Below are 25,831 nucleotides of genomic sequence, written 5' to 3'. Positions count from 1 at the left end.
TCAAAAATTTCATTTATTCATCACATATAAGAATACCAGCAAACATACCTTGGAGCTGAGGGGCACATTAAAAGAAAATCACACTGGCGCGTTTCTGTTGATCAGTGCTCTACTTTGGCTATAATTGATCAGATTATACCGGACACTGTGAGACACAGCTTTGTGCTGGTTGGAAATGAAGCCGTTTTCCTCCCACTTTTCTTCTTCGGACAGTTTCTCCAAACCTGTAAACTGTATCATCATCCTTCACGCCTTTGATGGGCTGCTTGGTGCGTTACTGTAAAAGAAGAAACATTTGACTGATTAGGCCTACGAGTAGCCTACCACTCTGTCTCCTCCTCTCCGCCTTTCTCACTCTGCCATTGGTTAGCACAGGGCAGGCTCCGGGATGATGATGCCTGGAAAGGGGGGTAAACTCGGAGCGCACGTCTCCCCTGCTGCGCACACACGCACAGCAAAAGTGAAGTGAAGATGCTTTTTCCCTTTCGACAAACAGTCCAGCCCGCCAGCCGTTCACTTCTCCTGCTGCCGCTGCTCCTCCTTCTCCCAACAGAGCGTCCAACTGTCCGCTTCCCTGGTTTACACGAGGAACTTGCGCTGCCGGGGCTCGTCCAGCTCGGAGGAGGAGGCAAGAGCAGGCATCAGAGACCCGGAGCACCGTCAGCTCTATAGCGTATCCGTGGAGAGCTACGCGTCGGTATGGGCACGCTGACAAAAGGACGTTACCTCGTTCTGAGGGGGCTCCTGCTGCTTATTTATTGCACAGCATCGGTTATTTCCAAAGGTAAGAGCTGTGTGTGTCCGTGTGCATGCGTGCCTACTTTGGGTGTTTACTGCGCTGTAAGCGCTTTCAGCCGGTCGGTAAAAGAAGAGAGACAATTATTGGGTGCCATCCCCGTGGTTACGCACCACCTGTCACGATTTTTGGTTCATGTTTGAGGTTTACAAATACTTCCCAGCTCACATTCAGTATTCAGCAGGTGATCCTGAGTCTCACTCGGACTTCAGATTTCCACTATTTGAGCATTCTCTCTTCACTGCGCAGTGGAGCTTCTGCTATTGATTCATCAAGCCACAGCTCGCGCCGTCAAGTTCCTACACTCTTGGTCTTTTTTTACGTCTCCCCTCGAATCGATGCCAGTCGTCCCATTCCACTAAGTTTTTAGTCGTGAATGAATCCATCACCGTGACTGCGCTGTAATCAGCACTGCTGGCTTTAATGAAGGCACGCCTGTGCAACAGGCATGCCATTTTATCTGAGAGTTCCAGAGCTAGTCCTCCTTTTTAAATGATCCGCTTCCTGATATCACGAAGTGAATATAGTGCCAGAGCAATGTATGTAGAGGTTTGTGCGGGACGCAGAGATATTCATCAGCAGCTACCAGAGCGACTTCAACCAAGGGTTTTCGTTTCTTTTTAGAAGCCCACGGTGAAAGTGCTTTACATTTACTTGATAAAAATACCTTTGAATGAGAGGTGACTGTGACAAGTGGGGGTCGTGTTGAGGGTAGGAAATCTGCCCCTGCTTGATGTTCTATTTTCTTTCTTTTTCCAGAGAACCCAAAAGAACAAATACAAGAGGATAGATTTAGTCCCTTAAACACACACACACAAAAAAAATCCATGTTAAATCATCTTTATTTAATACACACTGTACAGTTTTCTGTAGCCTGTATTGGTTTTAGAGATTTTAAGCTGTTGCACTGAACCACATCACCCGTTTGAATCAGATGTTACAGAACAAGCCTACAACCCAACCAGAATATGCCCTGCAGACATCTGGTTGTGTCTGTGTTGATCTTATGACTCTCACATCTCCATATTTTAGCCACTTAAATAGCAGTAGCACAGAGCAGAGTGCCTGAGAGTGAGATGGTATTTGGTGTTAAAGGTTCCCTGCAGGTTTAACTGGTTACATAGCAGCCTGTGGAGCTGAACAGAGTTCAGATTAACGTTACACGACTTTACGCATCATGAATGTGCAAAGTCTGCTTTTTTTCATTGTGAAGCCAGAAACTCTGGCTTTTTTCCACCTTATTGCTGCAATCTGTTTGCCGTGAAGAAACTGATATACATCATCTTCCACAAATGTAAAAAAATATTCTCACCCTGCACATGCCACTCATTCAGAATAACTCAAATATACATTATCTTGCAAAATATGCATCATTGTTTTTCTTCATATTCTGCAGAGAATCTAAAATCTCAAAAATGCAAAAAGTGATTTGTTTTTCATTATTCATTTATGAATCCTACACACACCCACAAAACAAATAACGCCTTCACACTTGATTTTATGCTCAAGTCAAAAAAGGAAATTAAAAAATGGATCAGAGAGCGAACTCTGATCCATTTTAGTAAAAGACGGGAAGTCATTGACCAGCGTGCAGGGAGTTAGACTGGCAGCAACACAAACACTGTGTTAAAATAATGATTGTTTACATTTTTGTAAACAAACTATTGCCGGTTCTCTCTTGTCGATTAGATGTGGAGACAGCTGTCATCAATCTGTTGTACATTAACTTGTAATTATGAGGATATTAGGATAAGGAATGCAAGTATGCAGCAGGATCTTGTAATGATGGCAGTTTCATTTCGACCAAACGGAAATAGGTAGGTCTGCTGTCATTACTGATCAGTCACACACAGAAAAATAGAGTTAAACTGGGGGTTCCATTTATTCTTGAAGGTAACATTAAATATTGAGTGAATATGATGTTATGAAACCAACATACTTTACTTATGACGCATCCCTCTAATTTCAAGCCACCAGTCATAATTAGGACCTCGAAGCTGGGCAGAAATTCAGAAAAGTGATGCAGGGGAAAAAAAGCACAATAAGACCAGAGAACAGTAGAGCTGTCAGGCAGGCCACAAATGTTCACACCAGCAAACATCATGAATTACTGTGTGCTGAAAAGTTGTTAGATTGGATTTTGATCAGTGGTCCCAAAAAACATTTTGCCTACCACTACTTTAAATAATTTCATCATTATTAATGGTGACATTTTTATGGATGTCTTCATCAGTAGTTTCTGTTAGCCTACAGACAGACGTTGGAATTAACTTGCATTAACTAAAATGGTTTACAGGTTTTATTCACTTTTTACTGTTGTTAATGGATGTAATTACTGATCATTAACCTTAATAATAATGGATTGGATTTATATAGCGCTTTTCAAGGCACCCAAAGCGCTTTACAATACCACTATTCATTCACTCTCACATTCACACACTGGTGGAGGCAAGCTACGGTTGTAGCCACAGCTGCCCTGGGGCAGACTGACAGAAGCGAGGCTGCCATATCGCGCCATCGGCCCCTCTGGCCAACACCAGTAGGCAAGTAGGGTAAAGTGTCTTGCCCAAGGACACAACAACCAGGAGAGAGAGAGCCCAGGGATCGAACCGGCAACCTTCCGGTTACAGATGCGATTCCCAACCCCCTGAGCCACAGTCGCCTTAAAGGTCATACTAATTAAATAAAGGTTATGTAGTAATAACAACAACAACAACAACAACAACAATAATAATTTGTAGAAAATGCGCATCACTTGTCTGTTTTGGTAGTGGGATGGCATCTACAATGTACTACAAACTAACTTATCAACATAAGCAACTTAACTTCTCCTACCTTGAGTTGTGGCTTGTCTCTTCAAGTAGCCCCTTCAATTTTAATCAATCAGTTTCTACCATGCCTAAAGATGAGGCATACATTTTGGGTGAACACATCAAAATGTTCTAATATAACCTAAAATCTATTGTGTAAAAATCACGTGAGCAAGTTTGTCTAGGAAAAGGAATAGGAATTAAGCCAGGGACCACTGTGAGTACCTCGAATGGTGAAAAAAAGGAACCATTAAAGCACACAACTACAAGCAGATTGCCAATGTTCTAGTAAGTCACTGATTCAAATTCTATTTGTTACCAATTTTTCCCATAAAATTAAATAAAGGTGTAAATTGATAGCTGGATATATTAATTAAAATAAAAAAATGAAAGTAAAGACAACAGTATTGTTGTGTATAGCTTTTTATTCATGCCTAATGCATTATGTAGCTAATCAGTTCATGCGGAACTGCATCCCTTTCTACACACATAACACAGAAATACAAAAAAGGATTATTACAGAGGCATTTATAAAAACAAAACATAAAGATGATTTCGTTTTTTAAACTGAAACACTTTCCATTAGGGAAGTATTGAAACAAAAAGGAAATGAAAGTTTAAAAGATTCCTTTTATCTTAGGGTGTGTAATGTCACAAAAGAAATACACAACAAACTTTTATTTGCTTTTTGTCTGTGTGTGTATCAAATGAAAAATGATTGTAACTTTTTCCAATTTTGTTTTCTCAGTTGCAGATTTTAAAAAAAAGAATGTTGAATTGTTTGGCAATCTCTACCTTCTGGTTGCATATATTTATGACAAATTAAAGAGTGACTCCAGCAAGTTATTATTATAGTGGTTAGCAGAAGGGGTTAGAATGGAGGCAGTAAAAAATGTTTGGTGATAGCATGTAATAGTTAGAAAGGTCTAAATTGACTGGATCCTACAAGTTCTACATCAACATACTCAAGCAAAATATGGAATGCTTGAATTTTTACTGATAGCCTTTAGTTTAGGATTTAGACTCTTGTAAGAGTCTACATAGATGCACAAAATACATGAAAAAGCTTGACAGTATGAGACTATGTGCAGGTTCTCTCTGTATAAATACACATTTCTCTGTGGTTTTTCTTCAAAATTTGTTTAGCAGAATGAATACAATTTGCAGACAGCCAGAAGACATGAAAGTTAAACAGGTCAGTAAATGGCACACAGATTTCTTATCATCTTGAGTTCCTATATATTAAGGAAGTCGCCATCAAAAAGCTGACAGAAGCAGAAGTGTCGGCCCAGCATTCCTTGGACAGACTGTTTGTACTTTGCTCGAAGAACACAGAATTAATTTTGACTGAATTCAAACTTAAGTCAGGAGCACAAGCACATTCAAAAGATGCTCAATGTTTCTATTTGTAGTCATTTTTATGTGGCGCCCTTCAGGGTGTTTACAGAGGTGTGGAAAGCAGCAAAAAGACACGGAACAGAATAGAGCAGTCGTCAGGGAGAATGGATAGGACATTAATTTAATCAGAAAGGAGGAGCTGGGGTGGAGGTGGGTTTCAAATTGGCTTGCAGATTAACAGTATCTGTGGGCAGGCTAAAGCAGCTTAATGTATATACAACTATAACACGAGGCGTCAGCTGATGTGGACTGGCACTGAGAACATGATCTGGTTTCATCTGAGCTTCACTTCACAACCTGCCTGCCTAGCATCCCGATTAAGTGTGGGACCATATCAAAAATAGTTCAGCAAATGATTATCTTCCGTATGTCCATTTTTTTCTTGAGGAGCAATTTTTGTCTATAGAATGTCAAAAAGATGAAAATACTGATTTCCAAAAAACAGAGGTCTTGAGTTTAATTAAATATCATAGAAAAAACAAAAGAAAACAACACATTTTAAAAAGTGAAAGATGTTTTATTATTTTTTTATACAGATTGTGCTTAAAAAGCATTACAGGTACTAATGGGCTGTCAAAACAGAGGCAGGGCATTTGAATGCTCGACTCTACCTTGTTGCATGTTACAACTTTTCTGCATATCACATCATTTTTAAAGGCCATGCATGTCATGACAGGTGTCACACTTTCCCACAAGTTTAGTCCTTGAATCAAACAGTAGCAAACAGCAGCAGTCCTGCTGCTCTGCGGGTCTCGATGGTCCTAGCTTGAACTCAGCGAGATTTAAGCTCTTAAAGATCAATAGCTGATGTTCGCAGGCCCCCACTGGCTCAGAACGAGACTCACGCAAGGGGTCATGAAAGAGGGGTCCTCCATGTGTAACACAGCCATGAGTGAGGATGATGTGGCCCATGGGGGATCTTGAAAAGGCTTTTCATCTTTTGTCTCACAGTTCTGATGAAATAAGGGCTATTTCAAGAAGCTTTGTCCAGGGTTGTAATGGGAATTTCTTGTAGATCAGCAATCTGCTATTGGTGTGTATTTATCTCATAATGAAGCTCTGCTTAGACATGCAAAAGGGTATGCGAGTGCACTGATATGTAATATCCCTTCTTACCTATCTTCTGATGAGGCTCTCGTTGATTTCTCTCGACATGCAGGCATTTATTTGGGACTTGATGATTAATTTATGTGATGTGTGATTTTAGCAAGATAGAGTGTTGTGTATTGAGAGAAGTAATGAGCAATGGGATTATCTGATATTTGATTGAGGATTGCTGAAGTCGCCCAGTTCATTTGTCAGTAAAGCTGCTAGGTCTGCTTTAAGTTTAGCTAATACTCTATATGACTACAAGAATATGTTGTGAGATTAGACTACAGAGTTGCTAATGTTTGCCTTGCTGGAATGATTCTCCATTCTGCATGCATGCACATATGCCCAGGCCCCTGGTGGTCACCTCATTTGATAAACATTAGCAGCAAACAGCATTGTCCCTGCTCCACAGATGCACAATTGTGTCAAGCCTTGCTGAAATAACCATCACCACATGTTGTGTGATGCTGTGCCCCTCTGTTATCCGTCTCCGCAGCCTAATTTGACACACAAACTTGTCTATTCTCCCAAGAGTTTTACTTCCTTGACCTTGAGCTGCAGATTGTACATCTCCCTCCCTGTTCTTCAGGTTGGGCATTTTTTTAAAAAGTGGAAAGAGAGAGAGAGAGAGAGCAGAGCACAAAGGATGCACAAAACTGTGGTTACTTTTGTTTTCAAGAAAAAAAAGGAAAAATCTCAAGGTTTTTTTATTTTCCTCTGCACTGTTTCATGAAAACAGACAAAGGTCAAATCTGTTATTTTCCCTCAGAGAAAGCAAAAGGGGCTCTTATATTTTCCCTGCCGATCCCAGAATGAATCATCATAGTCAGGTTGCTGTGGGTGACAATGTGTTCAGTTGCCAGATTTACATTTAAATGAAACCAAATGGCTGTACATTCAGAAATGATATACAGTAATGATCATGGTAATAAAAGCAAAGTCCTCTTTCATATTGGACCAGCTCCTACTCGGGATCACTGTCATTTGGGGACTTTGCAGGTACAGTCGGTGAGTTATGTCTTTGCTATGTCAAGACTATTACCTTCACATTTCAATGAGTGAATTCATCAGCATGCTGCCTAAGAGGCTTAATGTAGTTGGCAATCAGCCCTGCAGCTCATTGGCTTCTTCCATGGACCTGGTGCATGAATGCCATGATGGCACCGGCTCTGACATAAACGGTAGTAACCAGACCGAAAAGCAGCGCACATTTCAGTGCTTTATTTTCCTGAGCTGTGATACACTTTAGATTCTAGCCAATCATTTTACGTTTCCGAGGATAGTAGGCGGGTCCAGGTACGTACGTTCTTTTAGAGCAGAGCTACAGATTAAAAATGCCCAAGGCGAAGCGGTCAAAAGTCTGGCTGTACTTCACAGCAAAAGATGCAAACTCAGCAGCCTGCAACAAGTGCTTTAAGGCAGCTGTCCCCAACCTTTTTTGCGCCACGGACCGGTTTATGCTCGACAATATTTTCACGGACCGGCCTTTAAGGTGTCGCGGATAAATACAACAAAATAAAACTAGTACCGGTACCGAAAAAAAGAAGATTTATTCATAACACATTTGAAAAGACCCAGGAAAACCGAGTTAACGATAAAAACAATAACAAAATAACGCTGAAAACCGATAAAAACCCTCAAAACCATACATTTCAGCCTCAGCGCTCGCGGCCCGGTACCAAACGACTCATGGACCGGTACCGGTCCGAGGCCCGGGGGTTGGGAACCGCTGCTTTAAGGTGATACTGTGTAAAGGAGGTAATACCTCAAATCCGATGAAACACCTGGCGACGCATAATGTTTTTTTAAAAGCCGAAAAATGCGCCGTATTTGATAGCTTGCTGCGAGACCTCACACCGAGCACATCTACTGCGGGTGTGGTGCCTGTTATCGGACCCGGAGTTAGCAACATCCCCCAAAAACCCGAAGAGGACAGTCCTGGCCCCTAGCCCTGCCAGTGTAGCAGAAATGATGATGGCAGCAGCAGCCGTTCTTCTCTGCGTGAGTAGCTTAATGTTGTTCGTGTGTCATTTACGTTGAGTAGGCTAACCACGTTATTACATTAATGCATGTAAGGTGAACTAGCAAACACCGTCGTAGTTACATGCGGCTGTCTTCTTGTTTGATGGCAGATGCTCCCTTCACCCTGGCCAAAAAGGCTAAAATGACCAAAGAAAAAGTGGAAAACAGTTAAGCATGAGAGGTTTTGGACAAAGTTTGTGTTTTTTCCATTGTTTAAGCACTGCTTCCAGCCAAGAGTGATACCATATATGCCCCATAGCTGCAGAAAAGGCTAACATTGTTATCTTTTTACAAAAAAACAGCTGAACATGAGAGGTTTTTGGACCAATTTTGTGTTCTCCATTCTTTAAGCACCGGTTTAAGCACCGTTTATGCACCGGCACCGTTTCAAAAGTACCGGTTTGGCACCGGTATCGGATAAAACCTAAACGATACTCATCCCTATGAATGACACTGAGATATTTTTTTCCAGCTACTGTATCTTTCATGTATCTATAGGTTTTTGCTATTTTCCTTGATACAAGGCCCTGATACGTTTACAGTATAGTTCCATTTAGGTGGCATCATCTGGGAATCTAGTCTTTCTGCATAATGGATGAAATAAAAGTGGCTGCCACAGCTTAAGTCATTCTGTTGATATACTTTAGTGTTGGACATAGAAAACATTATGCCACAGTCAGTATAATCGAATGACGGTTGTTTGTGGTGGCAAAGCTTGATAAAAAGGAGCCTACACTATTTCAATGCAATATTTTAATTAAAAAAATAATTTAGTGCTTATTTTGACATATGAAAGGACCTTTACTTTGCAGGCAAGATGCACTCTGGGCTGACAGGGGAAACTGGTCATAAATGCACAAAAAAAAAATCATATTCTTCGAGTTCTTTTGTATTTTCATACTGATAACAGTAATGATTTACTCGCAATTTAAACATGTTAAATTACGTAGGTTAACATTTAAATAGCAATATGAGTACAGAGTTCCGAACAATAGCCACAGATCAAATATTAATAATAGATAAATCATACATATAACAAGTAATAAAGAGATAAAATAAGCTGTGCTTTAACATTTGCAGCCATTAAGTGAATCTCACTGTGTTTCTGTAAGGTCTGAAAAGTTTTGCATGTCTTTTTAATAAACATATACTTGTTGCTGCAAACTGTAATTGCTCAAACTTGTACAGCAGAGTGATTAAAGCATCTATTCAATTAAAAGACAGTTTTCTAATAATGGATGTGGGCATGGTAGACACAAACAAATAAAGCATAGCTCACAGGCTGTCATATCATATGCATTCAAATGCTTCACTATTAAAGCCCTGTGGAAAAATGTGGGCTTTCTGTCCACTGATGCATTAGGGTTTTTAATTTAAAATTGTTAAATGAAGTCTTGACCTTTGCATTATAGTTGCAATCCCTATTATCATAATTTCCCAACTTTGGGATACATATTGTATATCCCAGTTGAAGTTGGAAAATTAGCTTACTGAGTAGTTCTTAGCTTACTGAGTAGCTCTGTGTTAGCGCAGATAATGGTGCTTGAATAAAAGTCTATGCAGAGATTATTTTTCTCTGGAATAAGTCACAACTTGCCAGCGTAACATTATATATCTGCTACTATCAATTGCTCCGTTATTCACAAGGGCTCACTACAGCAGATAGCTCAATATATTTGATTTGGCCAATTGTCTTCCTGGTTTAAAGAAAGGTTATTGTGTGTCCTCCATGTCTTAAACCAGGGATCTTTTGCTTGTTAGGTGAATGTGTAAACCACTACTCTATGGAGCTGATAGCTTTAAGACATATTAAATGGCATCATCTGGGTATTTAGTCTTTCTGCATACTGGATGAAATAAATGTGGCATATGTTAAATTAAAATGCAGTGGATTTGAATTGGTAAATCAAACGAAGATCAAAGCCTGCTTGTAAAACATGTAGTGATTGGTGATATTTTGTTTTAAAATTAGGTTAATTCTGGTACTTGTGCTTCACACCACTTAATGTAACCTTTAAAGTATCTGTAGTTTTCAGAAAAAAGCAAGAAATATTCCAACCAAATGTAAAACAAACCAAAACAACAAAACGACTGAAAAGCACAATTAAAATAAAAATGATAATTCTGTGTTTGTAAAATGTATATGTGTATAAAAGTGCGTACAATATAAAATTATCTTTTCCCTTAAGCAGTAGTGTGTATTTCGCTGTCATGAGACAGGCCAGCTGTTTCATGCGACACCACACTGAAAACATCTGGAAACGATGTAGACACCCACATTTTGTTTTTATAAAGCTTTATTATCTATATAATAAAAGGAATTTGTGAGTATTGAAGTTATTGACCCACCAATCTCAAAATATATGTCTACTTTACCTTAGGACCCATCACTATCCGAATCTGCAGTTAAAACAACTGTCACTTATTTGTGGCGATAACCCCAGCACAAAAAGAGAGTATTTATGAAAAATCATTGCTGGTATGTGTTTTTTCACATTCATTTGCTGTAGAGCTACTGCTGGTACTACATCCATGTAGCTGCAGTAATACACTCCAAATTTAGAGGTGTCAGGTTGTGCAGGCTCCATGAACTTCTCCAAATCTGTGTTTACAGATGGTGTGCACCAGATGAGCTTTTTACAAGGCTGTTTTATGATAGCATCCTATTTAGCAAATCTCCAAGCAGCCATAAGGCCTACTGGGAGATGTGTGCATGTGTGAATGCGCCTGCTTCCACACAAAGACACAATTAAGAAACCCACACACAGTCCCATGTAAATTTTATTTATAGTGCATGTCTGGCCATATTTTGATAGCATCTGGGCGTGAGGTTCTACTTAATCAGAGACCAATGAAAAGTGATGCCTCTTCTCTTATCAAGTCAGAGAGAATTCAGTATTGTTATCGAGAAACATGTCCCGTTGATGTATGCGTCATGGCTGAAATCTATGTCAGGTTTGCTCCAGTAAATCGCCTTTTGAATGACTGGAGCTTCTAAGTGAATCCCTCATTTCGCCTCGTGCTGACAGTGGCTCAGGTGGTAGAGCGGCGTGTCTTCCAATTGGAAAAACAGTGATCAATCCTCTTCTTGTCCATGTGTAGAAGTGTTGGGCAATGTATTGAACCCTGAGTTGCCCTTTATGTATGAATGCTAGATCAAAAGTGGTTAGGTATAGATAAAAACACTTCATTAATGTGTGAGATTGGGAGAATGAGACTTAAAGTAAAAAACTGCTATGTAAGTCCTAGTCAATTCACCCAGTGGAACCACAGTAAAGAAGTGCAATGTTTCTATATCCAGTACACTGTGGATATTTATTTATTTTGCTCTATCAATGTAGGTCAGACTGTTACAGACTGAAGTGTCTCAATAACTAGATGGATTACTGTGCAATTTTATAAAGATGGCAAACTTTGATCTCTAATCCAAATTGCTTTAAAGATGCCCTAGAGTTTCCACTGAACCATCAAAATGTCAAATGATATACTCACATCTCATTTTGTACAGATATTTATGGTTCTTAGGTGATATATTCAAATAGTTCTGATGATTTGTTGCTGCTATCACATTGTTCCTACTACAGGTTGCTGTTATTAATTTTATATGAGCTAAGACAATATGTAACACTGCAACACATTCAGTTTTAAAACACTGAGAAATGCTATAATTACATATTTTTCCTATATTAAAGGTCTAGAATAGCACCTTGCAAGACTAGGAAGAATAACAATTGACATAATTCCACAATAAGAATGGCAGGAAGGTGAATGCCGCTAGTTTATATCCCAGCTACAAGACGGGACTATGAATGGTGCCTTTGAATATCTACAATTTTTACACTTTTATATTACTTGACTTTTTCATTTATGTCCCTGATTGGTTAGATTTAAATACAATTAGGGATGGCTTGAATTAAAACACAGCTAAATGCTATTAATTGACCAGCTAATCATTGACCTGTAAGTTCCTTGTTAGTGAAGGTTAGGTTGCTGGAGTGATTGTACAAAATATCCGCAGTAAACTTAAAAGCTGAAACAACATGATAGCACAGAGATGCATGTTCAGAATGTTTGCCTTTGTCTGGCAGCAATATAACTGGCAATCAGCTGTAACAGCTGTATTTTACCCTATCAAGTTCTAATCTAGCATCATCAGAATTTTCTGTTCATCCAATACTTCAGTTTGTCCATATATATTACTTATAGATTACTATGATAAAATACCTTCTAATAATGTAATTTACTATTGCAGCTTATTACATTAGTACCTTAAGCTAGTGTTAGCATATTTATATGCTAAACAAAGAAAGTGAACATTGTCTCTGCTAAACGTCAGCATATAATCTTTTTCATTTTAAGCATTTAAATAGCTACATCACAGCTACAAGGTTACAACATCTAGGTAGTATTCGTATACACATCCTATTCATAATTATGACTTGGAGACTTCTCTGAAAGCTCTCATATGTCCAAATAAGAACTCATGACACGATGACATGAAGTCATAAACAAGGAAATCGTTACTATGGTTACCTTTCCTTTCTATTATTTCTCAACTTGTCATTATTGCAGCCTCACAGAGTTGCTAACAATGGCTCATTATCTTTGCTCAGTATCTCCAATTCTGCATACCATTGAGCCTTTTCAGTTTTTTCCTACTTCAAGTAAATGCAAATTGGAGCAGTACCATGTTTTTAAAGACTTGTTAAATTAGGCCCAGCATTGAGATACAGAAGGACAAAGAAAGCGAAACGATAAGGAAAGGATTTTCTTTAACTGAGAAGTAAACCACATTGTAATCCAGGACTGTGAACTGGGCTCTCAAATACATAGATCACAGTTATATTTCATGGAGAACCGATGTATGGCCTTAAGATTCTCTGCTGTGGCTGTGTCTACTTTCATGGCCTTGGGTCAGCTGTTCAAACATGTCCTCTGTTGATCCGCGGTGCAGCAGCAGGCCTGTAGGGACAGAACATTGCTGAAGGACAAGTTGTGATGAATGGACTGCCAAGCACTAGTCCCAGCTCACTGTGCCTGTCTTGCCTGAAGGACCTCTTGGTCTCGCTGTTGGCCACATGTTAGTCATTGGTTCATGCTGTTTGTGAACAGTGGTTGTCACACACTGTTGCTGCAGGAAAAAGAAGTTTTTCCTTTTTTTCTCTCTTTTTTTTAACTTTCATGTATTTAAACAGTGCTTCATCATCTGGTTTATACTAGAGATTTATTTCCACTTAATATGAAAAATGCTCTAGAAGAGCCCATTGATAATCCAAAACAACAACCAGAGGTTTGCCAAGATCCTAAACAGAGTTATTTTTTCATCTCTTATTTTTGTTGAATACAGTGTGGGAGAATAGTATTTGACACCCTCCTGTATTTGTAGGTTTCCTCACTTACAAAGAAATGAGCGGCCTCTAATTTAATGGAAGTTTCCTCTTATTGGAGCAGGAAAGAATGTCAACCAAAAATCCAGAAAAAATGCATTACATAAAAGTTACAAATTGATTTGGATTGAGTGAAATAACTTTTTGAACCCCAAGCAAAACATGTCTTTGTACTTGGTGAAGAAACCCTTGTTGGCAAACACAGCAGTAACACGTTATTTGTAGTTGGTCACCAGGTGTGCATATATCTCAGCAGGGATTTTGGCCCACTCCTCCTTACAGAAACTCCAAGGACTGAGGTCTGGAGACAGGCGAGGCAGCTCTACAACCCTAATGTGGTTCTTAGCTGCTCTTCTGTTGACTCCTCTGTTGACTTGGTGGTATCTTTTGGGTTATTGTCATGCTTGAAGACAAAATGATTAAGGGAAGGAGATTTTCATGCAAGGTTTTACGATACATGACCCCATTCATTGGCCCTTCAATACGGTGAAGTCGTCCTGTACCCTTACAATAGCTAAATAGCCTCAAAGCATAATGTTTCTATCGCCATGCTTGACTGGTGATGATGTTCTTTCGGTCATACTCAACATTTCTGTTCTTCCAAAGTCAGCAGATTGATATGATTTTGGTTTTGGTTTCAGCTAACCACAGGACTTACTCTTATGGCTTATCTGAAAGCATTTAAATGTTGGCTGACAAACTTAAGACAGCTTTATACATGTGCCTTCTTCAGCAGGAGGACTTTGCGGACGTTGCAAGATATCAATCCATTATGCGGCCGTAGTGTGCTTCCTTCAGATCATTGAGAAGCTCCTCCTGTGTACATGCATTCTGTTCATCTGGACATAGCGTTTTGTTCAGCTTGAAGAAGGCTGAAGAAGTTACTTCAATGAGTGATGACACGTTTCTCTCACTGAAAATCATACGTTCAGGTGAACAGAATCAACTTTTTGGGGTTCCTCCTGTGTAGTTTGAACTGATCCACCACCTTTCTCATGATCATCCTCATCGCATGAGGCAAGATGTTGAATGGAGCTCCAAACAAAGGATGTTAAGGGCTATATGATGGTCTTGTACCAAAATGCAGCCTTCCACAGATCTCCAGTTTTATCCCAGTTATCATTTGACAGGTCTTTGGTTTTGCCCATGGCAGTGGAGAGGTTGGAATGGAAGAAACCGATTGTACAGACACATGTGATTTATATGCATAACAAATTTAAAACAGGAGTATCTGTAATTCACTGATTGGTTGATTAATTGGTTGATTCATTCAGTGTAATTTGTGTGCAGTTTGGACAGCCAGAATTTTGGCTGGGTTGTAGGGGATTTAATATTTATTTAAATCAATACCATGCAAATTAATGTATTTACTTTTATGTTTACGTGTCAAAATAATATCTGTATGAAAGCTAGAACCTAAGGTATCCAGAACATCACATTTAAATGAGGGGTTCTGTGTTATTCACTGGCTGTAATGTTATGGCTGATGGATGTATGCAGATCATGATTATAATTTGGAGGTATTTTGAAAATTGTCTTAAGTTTAGTGTCTATTACCATTTTCCTTATCTTTTAAACATTGCTGCTAATTTAGAAAAATAACATAGCCTAGGTTTCCCACTGTTGTGACAAATTACCTTATTATGAAAGTAAGTCATTATATACAGAGGTAGTCTTTGTGCAGGGAATTGATATTATTTGTGCCAGTGTTTGGAGTTTTGTATTGATTACTGCATTCTTGAACAGCAGGAAGTATCATTAATACTAATAATATATTGTCTGTTATCCATGAAAGCTTTTTAAATACTGTAGGATGGTAATAATAAAAATAGCCACACCACAGCTACTGTATAAAAGGCATCATAGATTCAGCCATAAATGCACTCATATTCCAAATAATAAACAGCCAGCAAAGACAAATAGAGCAGCTGGCTGCAGCCAGCCTTTTAATACTGTAACATTATCTTTCCTTTATATAGAATCTATAGAATCTTACCATAAACTGGCAAATGTATTTAAACTAGGCCAACACACTAAATGCCCAAATTGATGAGTGCCAAAAATATTTAGGGGTTACAGAAAGTGGCTTAGTATTTTTCTGAGCAACTTAACTATAAATATTTAAACAATTCTGGCCAGTGCACAAATTTATGTCTGCAAATTTAAAAAGAATTGTCTTTTCACATATTCCACCGTGATCTTTTTTTTCTCTCTGGTATTTACTGAAACTTTGCCTCTCTTTTGTTTCCATTTTGTAGATTGCTACACTCAATAAATAGAAAATGAATTGGGCACCAAAATTCCTTTTAAAAACGTGAAAAACAAAGCATCACACAGCCTCAATGTATAGTATGTACTGGGAAAAGAAATGAGCTCAGATAACAAGATCAGGTAACAGTTTAAGGTGTGAGGCAGGAGATATGATGCCTCTGAACCACTGTGATTACATATTTGAGTAAATAATCAGACAATCCTTACATGGCATATTTTTTTGATATACTACACACAATTTTGTTTTTATTTTAACATGTCAAAAAAGAACAAAAAGAGGAAAAAGGCCTCAAACAAAGGTTTGGCCATAATCTGCTTTACTGAGCTGGTCATAGCTAGCCATTGCTCAGAAAGGCCTTTTTTTTACCTGCTGCTATTCTCTCGGGTCTTTTTTAGGTGGTTTTCTTTGTGCAAAAGATTTTGTAGCTCAGTGAGATTCTTGTGCTGTGTTGCATGCACTACTCCTTCAAGTACTATCCACAGACTGTCCACGGTGATGTTGGGATTGAGGTAATGTGTAGGATATAGCAAAGCCTTTTGTTTGTGCCTTTGTAGGTAGAGCATTGTTTGTTTTGAGGTGTCTGAGGATCACTGCCTTGTTGTTTTTAGACATTGACCTCTTTTTTTCCTTTTCAGCACTTTTTGTATTAATTTTGTTTTCTTTGCTTTGTTTTTTTTTTTAAAGGCTGTGATGTGATGTTACTTATATAGCTGGTAATAATGTAAATTTCATGTCAAAATTTCATTGACTAGAAAACTGACACATTTAAACTGAAGTAAAAAAAAATAGGATAAAAGATTTTGATTTGGACAAAAATAAAATAAAATGTTATTGTTGGGATTTTTTCAGTGTTTTATTTGTTCGTGAGTCAATCGGTTTGTCTGAGATTAAAGTTATTAGATTAGATTAGATAAAATAAAACTTTATCTAATCTAATCTAATAACTTTAATCTCAGCCCCTGGTGGGTTCCTCCTTGGTTTTTACACAGTTGAATAAACATCAAACAGAAAACTGATTAAATAGAAGTATGAGACGGTCGAGAATTTACGCCAGTGTCCTGTTATATTTTAGATAGCAAGGAGCAGACGGCCGAGTTTATTAAACTCCACCGAGATAGTGGTGACGCTAATCAGAAGGCTACACTGTCCAATTTCCCCAGCCGTTTACTTCCGGCCTACTCGACCTTCTGAGGACCCAGCCCACGTAGACTGCGAAGGCCGGGTCCTCAGGAGGATGCAGCCCATGAATTTGGACACGACCAATACCTGTTGCTTTATTTTTTGATTTCTTCCTGAATCCTAAACACTGCCAAAAATTGTTGTGCCTAAGCCAAATATGAACTCTAGAGTAGTATACTAGAATAGGGTAGTAGTTCAAAATGTTGCTTATTTAGCCTTATTATCCTTTCTATAGTCCCAGTTCACCCTTAGTCTGAAAAAGCTGTTTTGACACATTCATTTTCCCTTAGAGCCAACTTTCTTCTAATTGCTACCTTTGTAAATGGGAGGTTTGAGCAGAGGATAGGACTTCCATACTCACAGACAAGGTTTCATGCCTAAGATAAACATACAAAGCTCTCAGTGGCATCATTAAGAGCCAGAAAAAAGCAGTGTCTGCAGTCAGAACTCTTTATTTGAAATTCTGGCCATGTGTTAATAAATACTTGGAAATTCAAAAAAACTTCAGCCCAAGTGCGATATTTGTGGACTTTTTTAAATTAGATTTTTTTAATGACATTACCATATATGGTAATGTCATTGACATTGACATTATATGGTTCGTTGCTCGTTTAGAGTACGCTTTCCCACAAAGTGTACACATTAAAAGTATAAGAAAAACTCATATAAACTTAAATGAACATTTATTGAGGAACGGTTTTCCTGACTGACAAAGGCACTTTTCACATATATAACACACATACAATTGCACTCCCATCCAAGGCAACTGGTTCATAGTTGTTAGTAGGGATGGGTACCGGTATCCGGTGCCATGATGGCACCGGTTCTGACATAAACGGTAGTAACCAGACCGAAAAGCAGCGCACATTTCGGTTCTTTATTTCGGTGTTTTTTTTCCCTGAGCTGTGATACACTTTAGATTCTAGCCAATCATTTTACGTTTCCGAGGATAGTAGGCAGGTCCAGGTACGTACGTTCTTTTAGAGCAGAGCTACAGATTAAAAATGCCCAAGGCGAAGCGGTCAAAAGTCTGGCTGTACTTCACAGCAAAAGATGCAAACTCAGCAGCCTGCAACAAGTGCTTTAAGGTGATACTGTGCAAAGGAGGTAACACCTCAAATCCGATGAAACACCTGGCGACGCATAGTGTTTTCTTAAAAGCCGAAAAATGCGCCGTATTTGATAGCTTGCTGCGAGACCTCACACTGAGCACATCTACTGCGGGTGTGGTGCCTGTTATCGGACCCGGAGTTAGCAACATCCCCCAAAAACCCGAAGAGGAGAGTCCTGGCCCCTATCCCTGCCAGTGTAGCAGAAATGATGATGGCAGCAGCAGCCGTTCTTCTCTGCGTGAGTAGCTTAATGTTGTTCGTGTGTCATTTACGTTGAGTAGGCTAACCACGTTATTACATTAATGCATGTAAGGTGAACTAGCAAACACCGTCGTAGTTACATGCGGCTGTCTTCTTGTTTGATGGCAGATGCTCCCTTCACCCTGGCCAAAAAGGCTAAAATGACCAAAGAAAAAGTGGGAAAACAGTTAAACATGAGAGGTTTTTGGACAAAGTTTGTGTTTTTTCCATTGTTTAAGCACTGCTTCCAGCCAAGAGTGATACCATATATGCCCTATAGCTGCAGAAAAGGCTAACATTGTTATCTTTTTACAAAAAAACAGCTGAACATGAGAGGTTTTTGGACCAATTTTGTGTTCTCCATTCTTTAAGCACCGGTTTGAGCACCATTTAAGCACCGGCACCATTTCAAAAGTACCGGTTTGGCACCGGTATCGGATAAAACCTAAACGATACCCATCCCTAGTTGTTAGTGTAGCTGTAACATAGAGTTTCAGCAGAAATCACACCGCGAACCTGCAATGAGATAATGTGACCACAGCTTTTTTGTCTTCAAAGACTAAAGATCATTCATAAACACTGAACTGAGCATGTGTACACCATGGTACTTGACTGGCTGGCACAACAATAGTCTCCCACATATATAAGGACCACCTCAGGAAAGAAGGACCAATAGTCGCTTCTGCTGCTGAAGACAAATTCACCCGAGTCACCGCATACAGAAATTGCAAGTTAACAGCACCTCAGATTACAGCTCAGATAAATGCAACACATATATTTTCAGTAGCGGTAACATCACTATATCAACTATTCAGAGCAGACTGCGCGAATCAATGAACTGCTAAGAAACCACTACTAAGGAACAGCAACAAACAGAAGAGATGTGTTTGTTCCAAGAAACACAAGGAATGGACATTAGACCAGTGGAAATCTGTGCTTTGGTCTGATGAGTCCAGATTAGTTACGTTCTCACTGAATCATTCTATACTGTACAAACCTGTGGTAAAAGTTTAAGGATCTCCATTTTGAGGTTTCCAGGGCTCTCACTATGGTCTCATTGTTTTTGGTACTTTGACAACACAAGACACATTCAAATAAATAAGACAGTGGTGTACAGATTATTGGAATGCTACAAATCCACTTTTTTTACATTACAGAGAGCTCCCAGCTTTGCTTTCTTATTCAAAGGCACCTTGGTGGCTTCCTCCACAGTTTATGGTCTATCTGCTTTTGACAAGTCTGTTCACTCACTGGCCACACGAGCCACGTTTCTCAACATTACTCACCGCAAGTATCAACCTAGATTGACAAATGATCAGGAGCAGCCTCTCGACAGTTGTGGCCACTGTGAAACTGGGGGTAATATGAAAATACATTTAAAGCCTGTCACCATCGCTGAGACACCAAGGCATTAGTTTACAGCGTGCAGTAATAGGTTTTGGCATTTTTAAAGATAGACTTCTAGACAGGAAAATGAGGTAGCCATGTTTTGATGATAGCAGACAGATGTTGCTATCTCCTCTGAGTTTCTTGGTTGTGAAACACCTGAAATGTTTTCCCCCTCTAACCTTTTACAGCTTATTCGTCAATGGCTTATTCATAACTCTTTGAATTATAAGGCTGTTTGCACCATGTTTTAATGAGTATGACTTTGATGGGCTAATTGTGGGCCTTTTTCATTCGCTTTCAGTTGACTTGAGAGGTCCTGACAGCTGACTTTTAACCTGTTAAAGCATTTCCAATCTGAACATTATATTGTACTCTACCCTGCTTTGTCTTGGTGAGTAGTAGCTGTGTAACTCTTCAGTTCCTGATGTGCCTAAGGCATCCTCCTACTCCCTTCTTTTCATGCTCAAAATTCTCTTTTTTTAAACTCATTTTGGCTTTTGATGCAATCTCAGAGTTCTTCAGGGTCAGCCCCACTGTGGATTACTCAACCCTCCCATGTAAACCAGCGTGTATTCATCTCAACCTTGTGGGCCACATTGCATCTTTACTGATTTGCCATGGCTTGTGCCCACACACCATCCCAGGAAAAATGGACCTTTTGTTGCAGTTGTGTTTGCTTTTAGAACTACATTAGTGTTAGTTTGAATTAATAGTCGTTATGAAACAATGTGGCATGTACTGGATCACTCGCCTGAAGCTGCAGCTTGTTTGGGAACAGCTCATGTCAGCCGTTGATGCCTCTATGATTCAGATCAGTTCTCCCAACAGCTTATAGCATGAAATTATGTCCAGATGAAAATTGTCTGAAGACATTCTTTTGGTAATTGAAGGACCAGCAGTGAGCAGTGTTCATTAATGATGGCAGTCAAGTGTTAAAGAGATTCCCCCTGGCCATCACCTTTGACATATACTTGAGGACATGCTGGAATATAGAACAATGAGCATACATTTTATTTAATGTCGTTTGAGTGTGTGTGGTGTATACACTTTATGGTGTGTTTGAAAGCCTCATTGAAGAATTCAAGGTTGTTGCCCTACTGTGTTTACAAAGGGGTGTGTGGGAGAAGATATTCCCCACGTCTGCCAGACTAGATTTTAAACTTTTAAAATTAGAAAGTCTGTAACAGGCATGGACATTCAGCAGGACTAAGCAAAACTGAAAGCACATAAAAGACAGGAACCGCTAATAGCTTAATAACAACTATTAATTTGGTATTATTGGCACCAACATAGCATGGCCAGTTGGAAAATCACATGATGATGATGCTGTTATCTTGTTTGAAACTACTGAGGTAGAAAAAGAAGATCTTTTTGTGTAAAAAAAATATTAAAAGGTTTATTTGAATCAGATTTGTACTGGTGAAGGAACATGACGTTTGCTGAAAAACTGGAGCTTCAATGTTGAAATGATGTTGTGTAATGTTCTGTGATGTAATTTTTTCCCCAAATATTAGCTTAGTTTTCAATAGCAGGGAAACAATGGAATCTTTTTTTTGCAATTTAATCCGAATTAGTTTTTCAGTTTGAGTCATTTACTTTATACAGAAATGGAATATCAATAACAATTTATAGTTTCTGTGGATGTAGTTAGAATGCTAAAAACAGCAACCAGTTTAAATGTGAAAACATGTGGGAAGAGGAAAATACTGTTCAAAAACAAAATCTTGCTTTTAAGATGGATTAGCCTATTTTGAAGCAACATGCTGGTTGCTAGTGAGAGAGCTAACCTAGCATTGTGGAAGGTAACAGCTTAGCTACAGCAGCTTAGTGATATTTTACTCCGATGGGATTAAAAGGTTTTATTTATATGTTTGCAGTCATTTTTAATTTAAAGTGGTTGGGGCCTGGAGCCTATCCCAGCTGTCTTAGCAGTAAACCTTGAACAGATTCCCAGTCTATCAACTAGAAAAAGTTTAACTGGTGGATCTCGAGTGTGAAAAGTGAAGGAAATTTTCAAGATTGGCAATAAAATCAACCGGAAAACCAATCACAGCACAGTTGCCGTCTGGCCAAAGAAAACCCCCAAAGAAATCCAGAGTAAACGCTCATGACAAAATCTCCAAAGACTATGTGACATCTCTGAAACACTGTAAGTGCTATCTTTTCATTTGCAAAAGATTTGCAAAGATGACTGTTGAAAGGAAGAAAATCTAGTATGAAGCATTATTCCCTGAGCCCTGTGGTAAATATCTAACCACTGACGCAAGAGTAATTGCGTGCCTGCTGTAAGTAGCTTCCCTTGCTCTTTGAGAATGGCAATTTAATGTCATGTTCTCAGCAGAGGGACACACACTGAGATAAGAGTCATCTCTTTTGGTCAACCCCTCAATGCTCAGGGCATTTGAAATCCATATCCTCTCGGCAAGCTAAAGATCTCCTGCGAAGGAACAGAAATCACCTCCCAACACTAAAAAGCTTTTAACATCATCCGCAAGCAGGTCAGGGATACACTCTGCCATTAATGCGAATCCTGAGCAGGACTTTGGGAGTAGAACCTTTTAACGTGATTTTCAGGAAAATGCAATTATTTATCAGCTGCACCAGTGGTGAGGTTTTGTAGCATTATGAATTTTAATTTTGGTTCTGACAAATCCATCAAATGGTACTAAATTTGAACAAGAGTGAAATATTAATTAAATGACTTTTTCTAGTTACTCTCTGGAAATTTATCTAGAACTTTCACCACCAGGGGGCAACATTTTACCAGAAGGTTAAATGTGTAGTGTAATTGCCTGAACCTGTAGGGAGTAACTGGTATTTGGTCTAGATGGCATGGCAGCACAGTGGTTAGCACTGCTATTAAGAAGGTCAGAGTTTAAGTGTGGTTTCTTTATGTTGAATCTGGTGCTGACAAGAGAATGAGATGCTTTCCAAATATTTAAACCACTAAATACACTAAAACAACTGTTTGTAGTCCTTCTCTTTGGTGCATCATGTGGACAAAAATTTTTGGGCCACACTTTGTGATCTTTGAATCTAGGTGTTTTCAATTTCATTACCACAGGTGTATAAAATCAAGTACTTAGCTGCCTTTACAAACTGAAATTTGTCAAAGAAATCAATGAATTCCAGCATGGTACTATAATAGGATGCCACTGTTGAAACAACTTTGCTGAGTCCTGGGAGACATAGTGCATGAAACTCACTCAGTTGAATCAGTAACTGCAGAGTTCCAAATCTCCTGTGGTATTAAAAACAAAAACTGTTTACCAGAATGGCATGGGTGTCCATGGCCGAGCAGCAGGTGTAATGTTTAGGTGGTATGTGATGTGTTTCATCTTCCTTTCATAACTAACCCCATTTCAAATTTAGCTATAGAATAGAATACATAGACATTTTGGCCAAAGAGCTCCTTGGCATTTTGGATTGTATGCAACTTGAAAATTGATATATAGTAAATTTCAGTGCACGTCAGATTAAAAAAAAAAAAAAAATCAGATATGACTATACATAAACTGAGACTGTTTATAAATAGAGTCATTTTTATCCCCCAACAGGAAGAAATGCAGAAGGCTACTGTCAGCAATTACGGAACACTTATTTTGCCTGTTGTCATTTGGCTATATCAGCCAAAACTAGCTACATATGATTTACAATTAAATATAAAGGGTTTGGAAAGTTAGGAATGGAAACTAGATAAAAGATGATCAATAAAATAGAGGGTTGAATGTGTCTTGATGAAATATTTATCCCAGGAAGAGCAGAGAATGTCTGGCTGTGCATGAAAATAGGTTCTGTGGGCTTTTGACATTTTTCTGAAGCTATTTATCAGTGAAGAACCTGAAAAAGTGGTGGAGGCACACGGGGAACTAAAACCCTGTCATAAAATATCACTACTTATATTCTCCTCAGCTTTTGTAGCTGGGTAAAACAACTCAGTAGTTGTTTTTTTTACTAAATATGGACAGTACAGAATATATTTTAGTAGTCCATCGCTACCTTTAGTTCTTGACTAATGAGCAGTCCTTGGGGCTGTATGGAAAGCAAAACAGTAATTGGACACAAAAAGATTTTGGAAGCCATTTTTAGACATATTTTGGCACTTAAGATATACTGTATCTAGAATATTGCACATTTAGCTCTTCCCCTGGCTGCCATTTGGGGGTGGGTAATAGGAATATAGAAACACATGTCTTTCAGTCCAGCATAGTGAACAAGCAGGAGGTTAAAAAAAGAATACCCAAACAAGAATTGAAAGGCATAATGGATTACATTAAATATAAAGTATGCGACCTCAAATCTGTGTCATTTCTTGTAATCCTCATGCGCTTCTGCTTAAGAAACATCACAGGCTACAAAAACTTATTGTTGGACCAACTGTAAAAGCAGCATGGATTTAAGCAGGCCTTTTTATTACACTTAGTTTTTGTCTTTGTTTGAATTTAGGACTGGGGTTAACACTGTCACACACAAATGTGTTGTCTCTTTTTGGAGGGTTTATACATTTATACCCTACAACCTTAACATAAATGAGAAAACTCCCTTAATTCCATTAAAAATCCCCAAAGCAGACCTGACCGTGACTGCACAGACTCAGATGTGATTTTTGTTTGTTGACATCTGGGCTGAAACAGCACTGTAAACACAATGGCTCTTCAATCTGCAGACTCTGACAATTGACCAACTGGTGGAAAACTAATTGCTTTAGTTGCTTTCAGTACGCTGCACTAACCTTGGGTAATTTAACAAAGAGTGCACAGCAAAGGAGGTCCGGCTATCTCGCTTATCCTCCACTGCATCTGTCCCTCGAGCAGCCCACTATTGATAGTTCTGTGTCGTTTGTTCTGCGCTCACTTGGAAGAACAGCATAATTGAATCTCCATTTGCAAAGAAACACAATCAGCGGGGAACAGGGTTGCTTAAGAGTTTACATGTAATGGAATGGACAACTACACATTGATTTTTTCTTTTTTTTTTTCTTTTCTTGGGTGTGTATGTGTGTGTTGGGGATCGGGGGTCATGTATACCAGCAATACATACTGCTGAGCTGGCATGCCATCCAGGCTGACCATATTTGAGAGGTCTTTCAGTTATATGGTTACATTTTGCAAGGCAGCATGGGTTGCATCATCCTGTAGCACTTACCGAGTGTTACATCATTGTGCTTTTATGATTTGGTGGGTCCACAAAGGAAATGAGCTTAATAAAATGACGAAGTTCGTCTATTGTAGAAAATGGCAAGAGACAAAGTCACTCCTCAAGCGAAACACACATATATATATCAAAACATCAACGCCACTGACAAGTGAAAGCAACTATGTGTGATCACCTTTTTAATATGCAACATTCTGCTGGGAAATCTGGGTCCTAGCTTTTGTTATTGGTTGGCTGGTATTATACTGCCTGCTTAAAATTGCTGAAGATAAGGCTGTAGAGACAGCAGTCTCGAGTATCAGTATAATGTTTCCAATCGCAATGCTAAAACAGTTCAAGAAGGGCTCCAAGAACAGGACAAGTTCTCCAAGGTGGTGTAGTCTTCAAACTCCCCAAAGGATCTGCCACCAACCTCCCAACCCAACCCAAGAAGTCCTGCGTGCATACCACAAGTAAACAAGATGCTGTTGTGGGTTTTAGTAGTAATACTAGTGCTGTGGCCATGTCGTTCAAATTCCCTAGTTTGAAGAACAGGCAATGGGATTGAAAAAAAAACCCCATATCTTTAAAGCTTAATCGACCACAGAGCTGATGACATCCCTATGACATCATTAGGGTAATTTTTAAAATTCTAAATTCTCACACACAAGAAATTACGCAATCATGTTCAAACTGAACTTGCTCGATGAGCAGGTTCAGTTTGCTCATCGAGTTTGGCCTCAAAGAGCAAACTGAACTTGATGAGAGACCCTTTAATTAAGCATCTATCTGCATTCACAGTTTTGACTGTCAGTTATATTTATCGAGGGTGTTGAAGGTTCCTGTCCAGACAGTCAGTGAGATTTCAGATGTTCTAATTTGATAAATGGCATATCCTTCTGTGTTGTGGCATTGAGCGGTTCTGGTATTTAACGCTGATAAATGTTACTTTGTAGGGATTGTCCCTGGTCAAAGGACTCTTTTAAAGGCCATGTTTGTCA

The 25,831-nt window shown here is 39.0% G+C and overlaps 1 protein-coding gene across 2 annotated transcripts in view; it reads left to right on the top strand.

Annotated features, from left to right (window-relative positions):
• Positions 1-421: 421 nt before the first annotated feature.
• The window catches only part of LOC146696509 (netrin receptor UNC5D-like), a 286,577-nt gene continuing 261,167 nt past the window's right edge, over positions 422-25,831 (top strand). For both annotated transcript variants that reach the window (XM_085474633.1, XM_085474632.1), the window contains exon 1: positions 422-784. In XM_085474633.1, coding sequence (XP_085330759.1) covers positions 700-784 — 85 coding nt within the window. In that variant the 5' untranslated portion in view covers positions 422-699. The remainder of the gene's footprint in view (positions 785-25,831) is intronic.

The sequence above is a fragment of the Copadichromis virginalis genome, linkage group LG12, assembly GCF_057382275.1.
Source record: "Copadichromis virginalis isolate Kocher_CV1m ecotype Utaka linkage group LG12, C_Virginalis_male_GT1.1, whole genome shotgun sequence".
Classification (NCBI taxonomy): Eukaryota; Metazoa; Chordata; class Actinopteri; order Cichliformes; family Cichlidae; genus Copadichromis; species Copadichromis virginalis.
Note: the sequence above shows the minus strand (reverse complement) of the source record. Positions and strands in the feature narration are given on the sequence as shown.